Below are 10,000 nucleotides of genomic sequence, written 5' to 3'. Positions count from 1 at the left end.
TTACAATGTCGTATGTATTTTTTTCGATAAGCTTATATCAAATACATGATTATACAGACTCCTTGTGTTAACGCGTATGGGCAATATGTTAATATACGTATCAACCGACTGATAAGAATAAAAAGAAAAAAAATGAGCCAAATTTCCGTCGCTTCGTTCGGCCTCAGATTGAACACTTCCTGTTCGCTCTTGATCCCATGAACCTACGTGCGTCTTTGTCTTGTGGCCATCGGTAACACACGCGCAATAACATCCTCTCCGCCAGTCACTTCACGGCTCATCTTCTAGCATGACAAGCCCCCTTACACACTTCGGATGTCATGGCATATCACTTCAAAACATTGCTTTGGCGATGTTTTTTTTTTAATATCATCTTCGTTGGTCACTGACTCACCCTAATCATTTCCTTTTTCTTCTGAAATAGGCGTGTCGTCCGCCGTGTATTGCTGTGCATGCTTTCAACAGATCTCTGCTTGAATCATTTATCTATTTCCTTTGTTTTAGTTACGGTTCTGGTGTCAGAAAAAACCTTTGTAGAGGCATAGCAGGCATACAGTAGAGTCCATGTAGATAGGATAAAGAAGGAGGTGAGATGGCCGATGAAGCGATAAAGGAAGGCAGGTGTGTAGCTGGCCAGCGAGGGCAGGTGGCCAAGAGAGACAGTGGGGTCAGGACGGGTAGATTAGTAAACCAGCGGATTAGACAGGTGGGCAGGGTAGAGCGAGGGCCCAGCGCCTTGCCAGACACTCTACTCGCCCTCCCCTTCCAGCAAGACATTTCATTTTAGAAGCAAGCACACACGCGCGTCCTGTCACGTGCAGTGAAGGATGTGTAAGGCAGGCGATGGGCACGACCTACTCACCGTCATAGCTGGGCTTCCTGAGTGTTTGGGTCGCGGGAAGAGCCTGGGGTTCTACTCTGCCCCGAAGAACCACTCCGAGGTTCTGTCCGAGATAACAAACGTCCTGGTGTGCGTGTAAAGGGTTCACATAAGCACACGTGTTTATACCATCACTCAACGTCAGAACTTACAATGACTTTTATGTGCACCGATACACACTTGCACACGCATATACGCACATGCGTGTTCTCGCACCGAAGGCCCCGTCTCGACTACGGTCTTCAGGCGGGACCTTGTTCCAGGTGTGTCTCCCTCCCTCCACCCCCCGCCCCTCCCCCTCTCCTCCTTACCTGCCTCTCCTCGTCCCTCCTTACCCCCTGCCCTCGCCTTCCCGCCCCCCCTCCACCACATACCTGCTGCTCCTACTCCCTCCACGTCTCCCCTCCTCCCCACCACTCCTAATCTCCCCCCAAGTCCGTCATCCCTCCCCACCTGTCCTTCCTGCCCCTTGCCCATCCTGTATGAATCAACCTCGTCCGTAGTGTCTTATCTACACCATTTCCTTAATTAATATTTCTTATTTGTCATTCCACGTTAATAGTGAAGAAATGTACGCCATATTCTTAATCGTCATTTACTTTATCATTTTGCTTTTAAGGTTATTCTTATTCTCATTCTTAAGAATCGAGTCAGACAAGATTCCTAATCAAGGAGTAAATTTAGACATAAACAACTTGGTAGTGTAAATTACCAGAATCATTATCATTATTGTTGTTGTTTGTTGTTATTATTATTGTCATTATCATCATAAATGTTACTACCATTATTGTTATTATTATTATTATTATTATTATTATTATTATTATTATTATTATTATTATTATTATTATTATTATTATTATTATTATTATCATTATTATTATTATTATTGTCATCATCATTACTATTATTGTTGTTATTATTGTTGTTATCGCTATTAGTATCATTATAATTTTTTCTTTATTTATGTTATTATCATTGCCATCATCATTAACATCATCATGACCATTATTATTTTCATCTTTACTATTATATGGATATTATCACTTCATTATCATCGCTATTTTTATTGCTTTCGTCTTTGACATTGTCTTTGTTGTCATTATTATCATTCTAATGTGTTATTATAATATTCATGAACTGCATCAGTGCATTACTATTGTATCATCTCACAAAAATCTATTATTGAATTATCTTGCATTCACTCAGCGCGTATTTCGTTGAATGAGAGAGCAAGAACTTTATTTTGCAGTTAACTATTGTATTATCAATGTTATCGGTTTATCTTTATTTTGTTTACCTTTATCATTGTTCTGTTACGTTGGTATTGCTCTTTATATATAACATTGTGAGGTTTTATTGTATTGAATATTGTTAGTTACATTGATATTATTAATATACTTTTAGTACTCGTTACATTTTCTGAATGTCGCAAGATCTGAGTATTGGTATCTTTTATGTTGTTATCTTTTCATTGTTATTTTGATTATTTTTTTCATTTTTGTTTGTATGTCTTTATTTCTTCCATTCTCTAAGAAATATAAAACAGTTACTCGGTAAATGTTTTCCATTTAAGACACGCAAAATTACAAACCAAAAAAAAAAAGATAAAACAGAAACTTCTACAAGAAACTGTCCCACGATGTTTTGACGAACGCAATACAACAACAATAGGTGGAAACATCTCAGTAGATGTCTGTCTTTCTCTTTGGCTGGACACTATATTTTCTTCTTCGTCTTATCTTTCCCCTTCTTTCTTCTAGTTTTTGGTTTGTATTTTTTATTTTCATTTTCTTTTTGTTTTGATTTTATTTTTATTTTCCATTATTATTATTATTATTGTTATTATGATTATTATTATCATTATTATTATTGTTACCATCATTATTATTATTGTTACTATCATTATTATTATTGTTACTATCATTATTATTATTGTTACTATCATTATTATTATTGTTACTATCATTATTATTATTATCATTATCATCATCATCATCATCATCATCATCATCACCATTATCATTATCATTATTATCATCATCATCATCACCATCATCATTATTATTAGTATGATTATCATGATTATTATTATCATTATCATTATTATAATTATTACTATTATAATTATAATTGCCATCATTATCATTATTATAATTGTTATTATTGTTGTTGTTGCTGTTGTTATCGTCATTATTTTTTGTTATTCTACACGCCTGCATTCTATTCCATTACATATTTTTCCCCTTGTTACTATGCCCTTGCCCCGTTTATAACACGAATTAAATTATTCTTTTAAAAGGATGTAAGGAAAGCCATTTAAAAGGAATTTGTGCGTTGTGCTTGTATGGAATAAGGGCGGGGGGTAAGGGAGGAGGGAGAAGAGGGGGGTAAAGGAGGAGGGGGAGCGGATGAAGTGAAAGTAGAGAGGTGGAAGAGGAGGAAGAGGTGGGGGTGGGGATAGTGGGGAGGGGAGAGGGGAGGCGAGAGGCCCCTTGTCAGATCAGGGCATCAGGAACATGTCATCAGTAAGAGATCACCAAAAGAGTGAGACGAATTGGAAGGTCCGCATGTCACAAGTACTGACAATATTACCGCTGCCGAAAATATTGTTCGTAACGAAATATGATGGCTGACAGAATTAGCATGGGCTTTATTGCCAGTACTATAAATTGTTTTGTTATATGGTGAATATCGTACTAAAATGCGGATGCCTCGATTGCTGTCAGCTCCGTGACTGATCCTAGCTTGCTGACAGCTCTTTTTTAATATTAATAATTTTGTGAAGTGAGTGAGTGTTAATGAATATAGAAAGTTCTCATCTTTCGTCCTAAATACACTCCCCGTATTTCAACCAATATTTGAGTAAAATTCTGGGAAAAAACGATTTTCATTTTTTTTCATGTCGTCACGCCTGTCAAACTCATTGGAAAAGGATTTAGGTTAGTGTCTACTTCAGTTCTTAAGGCAAACAGTAACAAGCTCAGATATACACACATATATGGAGAGAGTTTAATACACCTATTTAGATAAATTGTTATTTACATCAAAGTTTTCATGTAAATAGCTATACATAAGCATTTTTTACGCGTGTAAGAGAAGACCCATAATATATCTCAATTATACACCCTCCTACATGGGAGGAAATGTATCCCTACATTATAGATATCGAATACGAAATCCTTTAAGACAAATACATTTTTTCTAACTAGTCTTCTGCAAATTAATTCAAATAGTGACTGGAAAAGATATTAATGCGTTTTTTACAGGTTTTAAGAGTAACAGCGGTATGTTCCAGCTGTTTTAAAGTTCTCAAAAGACGCCAAAGTTTTTCTCAACAGTGTGAGATTCAGGTGCCACTGAGCACGGAAAGTCACAAAGAAGGGTGCCTATGGCGAGTGCTCACAGTGCACCGAGTACCACCCAGCTGCACCACCTCCAGGAGAGTGAGCAAACGCCCTTGCCCAGACAAGGCCCACTGGTCACCGCCGCTGGGCTAGTGAAGCTATGCCTGTCGCTTACCTCTTGGAGGCTGGCGCGCCCGGAGGCAGTCCGGTCTCCGCTTTAATGCTCACTTATAGCGACCGGATGAGTCAGCTCGAAACAGCTTGAAAGGGGCGCTGTGGCATAAGCAAGGCCTGGGTGGCGCTCGCTTTCGCAAATCTAACTGTACTGGATGCCAAGACATGACATTTGCATGGGAATGTAGTTTAAACAAAATTATTTGCTAGTAGGTTGACTGAAGAGGGGATCGGCTCGTCCGGGAAAATGTTTATTTCACTACTCTCGACTTCCTTTATAAACAAAGAGGAATAGTCAAGTTGTTTAATAGGTACGTTATCTAAAAGTCACTTTAACTTAGCAGTATGACACAGAAAATGACCAAATATGTATAGTGTAGCAGCTTTAGAAATGAATAGATAAATTAATAAATGAATATATAAATGCATTTTTTTTTATTTCTGCACATAAATACAAATAGATAGACAGATAGATAGATAGATATGCTTTCAAAAGACCCAAAACAACGACAATGTGGATATATATTAGTCCAGCAGGTAACCTCACCAATACTTTAGGTAGTCAAACTAATTGTTTATAAAAAAAATCAATTGAAAGCTTTTGAGTGAGACCTACTGGCAGCTGAAGTTTCACTTACCATTAGTGCTTCTTGTACAGGTCGTTAGGTTCTGCTAGTGAGGCGCAAAAGTTCAAACGAGTGATATAATGGCTAGTTACATGGAATTCAGATTAAATTATCCATTTAATTGTGTTTCTACATCATGTGTGAATAACGATACTATTCAGCTGGAAATCGAATGGTCAAAGTGATTTTTTCCATTGTTACCTCTGATGTAAATGCTATTCTTGGATAATTTTTTTTCATCTTTATCGGCTAAGAAAAAGACAATACAACCACACACTTGATAAGATTATGAATAAGAAAACAGGTGAACTAATAAGAGGTTGATATTTATGTTATGTTTTATCTATCACTTTGTTATCCCAATTATCACCAATGTCATGACTAACATTAACATAATTATTGTTGTTATTGCCATAATCATCGTTGTTCTTATTAGTGTTAGTTCATTAAAAATCTTTTAACCGATTTTGTATTATCTGACGTCATCTTATTGTTGTCAGACTGATTTCCTTCTGTATTGTTACTTCCCTTCAGCTTTGTGTATTTCTTATATGTAATCTTTGTAAACACGTTATTATTGTTATTATCATTTACTTACCTGTTTATTTTCATTCCCCTCAGCCTTGTGTATTTATGTAATCTTTGTAAACACATTATTGTTATTATCATTTACTTACCTGTTTATTTTCATTCTATGTATTTCTTTTATGTAATCTTTGTAAATACGTTATTAGTATTATCATTAACTTACCTCTTCATTTTCATTCTCCTCAGCCTTGTGTATTCTTTATATGTAATCTTTGTAAACACATTATTATTGTTATTATCATTTACTTACATGTTTATTTTCATTCTCCTCAGCTTTGTGTATTTCTTTTATGTATTTTCTATTATCTTTGTAAACACGTTATTATTATAATTATCACTTACTTATCTGTTTGTTTTCATTCGCTGTTTGTTTTCATTCATGTTATTTTCACTACCGGTGTTATAGCAAGGCGATTCCCAGTCGGCGGTGGGCACAGCACTGTACTTGTCCTTTCATGCTTATTAACATATCTCCTTCCATTTAGCTTTCCCTTCCCATTCGTTTCTCCTTATTCTAACCTTCTTCATCTCCTTTCCCGCTTCTCCCTTATCTATGTCTATGTCTCTCCCTCTCGTCTCCCCTTTTTCCCCTCCTTCGTTTCTTTTTTCTTTTTTCCCCTCCCCCTTCCCCGGTCTCCTCCTCTCCCTGTTCTCCCTCCTCTATCACTGTTTCACCTTATCCCTGTATCTCCCTCTACCTCCCTCCTTTTTTCTTCCACCCCAATCACTCCCTTTCTCCCTCTCTACCTCCCCCCCTATCTCCCTTCCCCTCCCCCTCTCTATCTCCTGCTGCCTCACCTTCCTTCCGTCCCTCCCCCTCCTCCTTTCCTCCCTCCCTGCCTTCCTCCTCCTACTTCCATCCCTCCCCTCCCCTCCCCCTCCCCCGCCACCTTCCCCCCTCCGCTGCCTCTCCCCTCCTACTTCTCCCTCCCCCTCTCCCCTCCATCTCTTCCTCCTGTTCCTCCTCCCCATCCCTTCCCCCGCTTCTCCTCCCCTCTACGTCCCATATACTTTCTCTTTTTCTCCGAATTATACTGTGTCGTGTGTCCATAACGTCAATACTTTGTCCTTGTATGGAGTGCATAGTTTGCTCGTGTATTTGGAAGCTTTAAGATGACACATGTGTATTGTGTATTTTTTTTTTTATCTGTGTGTTTATAAGTATTTGTATGTGTGTGTGTGTGAATCTCCGTGAGTGGCTTTGTGTATGTTTACATGTACTGTGTGTGTGTGTGTGTGTACGTTTGATGACTGCGGCCGCATAGATACAGTATTTTCGGTACACAAGGCTTATTTTCACTTTCACTTCCATTACAGAAGATTTTTTTTGTGTGTTCATTTTAGATGTTGATGTTTTACTGTGGTTTAACAACAGTTAAAGGAATGTCGAGTTTTTTTCAGAATTAAAAAATAAATGTATGTCATCTTTTTAATATGATGAAGATTATGATAAATGCTAGAACGTTTAACAACATTTACCTTGTTTAACGTGATTCTGATAATTATTTTCTTACATCCTCTATTAAAGTAGTTTTTTTGTGAACTTAAGTCATCATCTATATCTGCTTACAGCTATCTATGCATATTTTCTATCTCCTTTAAACTTCTATCTTTTTATATGTTCAGAGTCCCTCTCTCCCCCGTCTCTTTTATCTCATTCTCAAATTCTCTTTATTTCCCCCCTTTCCATCGATTCTAGTTCTTCCTTTACTGTTATTATTGAATATCATTGCCATATTTTTTACTTTCACTCTTTCGACAACAACAACAGTGACTTTACAATTCTGTGTACTTTTTTTTTACCGATGTTGATTTTCCATTTCGAAATAAGTTATCTTAATGTCATTGATATAATTTACTGTTAACCTGTTGCAAAGTTGTGGAGATGTTATTGTTATAGCATAATTGTTATCAAGCACGATGCTAAACCAGATGTATATCAATTCCTAAATATGTGGAAATTCCGACCTGCTTAAATTATCTTTTTCTTATCGTTCTTTTATCTTCGGATTTCCTTTGGTTAAAGAGGTGACGTCATTTCCGTAACCCATTCCTCTCTCCATTTCGCTAATTGACTAGCTCATTTATATCTTCACTATCCCCATAAAAGTTCATTTAACTCTGAAACTACGAAATGTATATAAACGTTTGTATTTTGAAATTTCGAAAGCAACAATGTCTTTCAAATATTCGTTCCATTCCTTTGTTGGAAGGGATGTTGATTAATATTCACATTGCACACAAGGAGAATTTTCAGTGCAGATGCCGAATGAAGGAGTAGTGCTGCAAAAGCCCTTTCTGCAGCTCAAAGGAATGGGCATGAATATAAAATAGGCCGTGAATTCAAAGGTACCCAAATGGGGAAGCTTTGAGATGCGAAATTATTAGCGTGACAGTGGCCTTCAGACTCGTATATTTTTACAAGGGATTCTTACAAAGAATGATGGGTTATTTAAGAAGCTTCATTTGTTTTTTTATTATTGTGAGTGCTTGCGATAACTCGAATGAACGTTTAATTGTTTTGAATGCTGAAATGACGGTTCCGTACACGTAACTTTAAATATTGAATCAAATGTTTCCTTATAAGTTTCTTTCTGGCATCACGTGTAACTAACGACAAAGATTCAAGTTGTAAGTTTAAATTCGAAGAATCATCTTCCATAATCTGGCAGATGCCATTTGCTCATCGTAGTTGAGGACAAACAACCAGTTATCGTGCGAACTTGTAAACAACGACATTTGTAGTGACGATTTTCAAATTTGTAAAAGGAGTCGCGCTCGTATAGAAAACGGGCGGGGAATTTTGGCGCCTAACCTACGCCCCATAGCAACAAAACGAACAAATTGTTGAACCTCCATATTTGGTTTATCTGTCAAGGTGTTTATGTCGATGTGAGTATACTGGATACCATGCAGTATATAACGTGCAACGCAGACATTGTTCCTTGTTGTAGACAATTGTTTCTTTTTTCAGAATTAGTGATAGCATTAGATCGAGTATGAGTCGCACAGCCTGACGACTATACATACACTGTATTACTGTTATTTTGTCAAGCTAGCGGTTCAGCAATTTAACGCCATTTCGGAATGCAAATATTTAAAATTTGATGCTTTGGTTCACGAGAAACAAAGCATCAAGCCACGCCCGGGTCTTTTCCTCCGCATACGTCTATTTTCTAACGGCTGATTTAGGGCGCATCCATTTTGTTTTTCATTTTCACAAGCGCACTAAATATTTTTTTTTTTTCTTAAGATCCCCCTACCCTTCCAGAGTGTACAAAGCAAAAAATAGATAAAAATGATGACCTCTGTCACAGGACCACCAAAGCTTATCATCAATAATGATGTCCTGTCTGTCCATAGGGTTTTAAAACAAAACTATGTTATAATCTCTTTATATAAGATTGTTTTTATATGGTTGTTTTTAATGATCTAAAAATATGCATGAGATGAACCCTCTCCTTACTCGCGTTCGGTTTGTACGCTCATGAAAATTACGAAAACAAATGGCTAACCCCTGAATGAAGGGATTTGGTAGGCATTAAAAGGGATTAGATTCTAAATATGAAGGATCATATTATTACAGGAGGATCACCCGTTGGCCAGTGGATAAGGAGGATCGCGGGTTCCTCTAAAATTTCTAAAAACAATATGTTCAAATTAACAGGGAAAGCACAAAACTAAGAATAGGCAAGAAGCGCAATCGCAGTAAAGAAGTATATATATATTCTTAAAAAGGTGTAAGACCTAACAAAAAATGTTCTTGTTCTTTTCCCATATTTTTGGCACTTTTTATCCGTCACATGTGTATTGTCATTATCGTTATAATAATGATTATTATTATTATTATTATTATCATTATCATCATTATTATTATCATTATCATCATCATCATTACTATTGTTGTTATTGCTATTATTATTGTTACCATTACCATTTTATTATTATTACTGTTGTCACTATCACTGTTATAATAGTAATAACGATTTTTATTATCATTATTACTATCATTAACATTATTTTTGTTATTACTACTACTATACTTTCATTATTATCGTTATTGACATTATTATCATTATTATTACTATTATTATCATCATCATTATTATTATTTTTATTATTATCATTATTAATGTTATCATTATTATTATCATTATTATTATTATTATTATTATTATTATTATTATTACTATTATTGCTATTATCATTATTATTATTATTATTATTATTATTATTATTATTATTATTATTATTATTGTTATTATTATTATCATTATTAACCAACAATATCGCGATTTTCATTATGTTTATTCTTATTGATATCATAATTGTTGTGTTTTTTATTATTGTTATTCTTATTATTATCATTATCATTATTCTCATCA

The 10,000-nt window shown here is 35.8% G+C and overlaps 1 protein-coding gene across 1 annotated transcript in view; it reads right to left on the bottom strand.

Annotated features, from left to right (window-relative positions):
- LOC113816888 (sodium-dependent proline transporter-like) overlaps positions 1-1,115 on the bottom strand; it is a 52,309-nt gene extending 51,194 nt beyond the window's left edge. The window contains exon 1 of the mRNA XM_070122665.1: positions 863-1,115. Coding sequence (XP_069978766.1) covers positions 863-868 — 6 coding nt within the window. The 5' untranslated portion in view covers positions 869-1,115. The remainder of the gene's footprint in view (positions 1-862) is intronic.
- Positions 1,116-10,000: the final 8,885 nt, after the last annotated feature.

This window comes from Penaeus vannamei, chromosome 6 (genome assembly GCF_042767895.1).
Source record: "Penaeus vannamei isolate JL-2024 chromosome 6, ASM4276789v1, whole genome shotgun sequence".
NCBI classification, from domain to species: Eukaryota; Metazoa; Arthropoda; class Malacostraca; order Decapoda; family Penaeidae; genus Penaeus; species Penaeus vannamei.
Note: the sequence above shows the minus strand (reverse complement) of the source record. Positions and strands in the feature narration are given on the sequence as shown.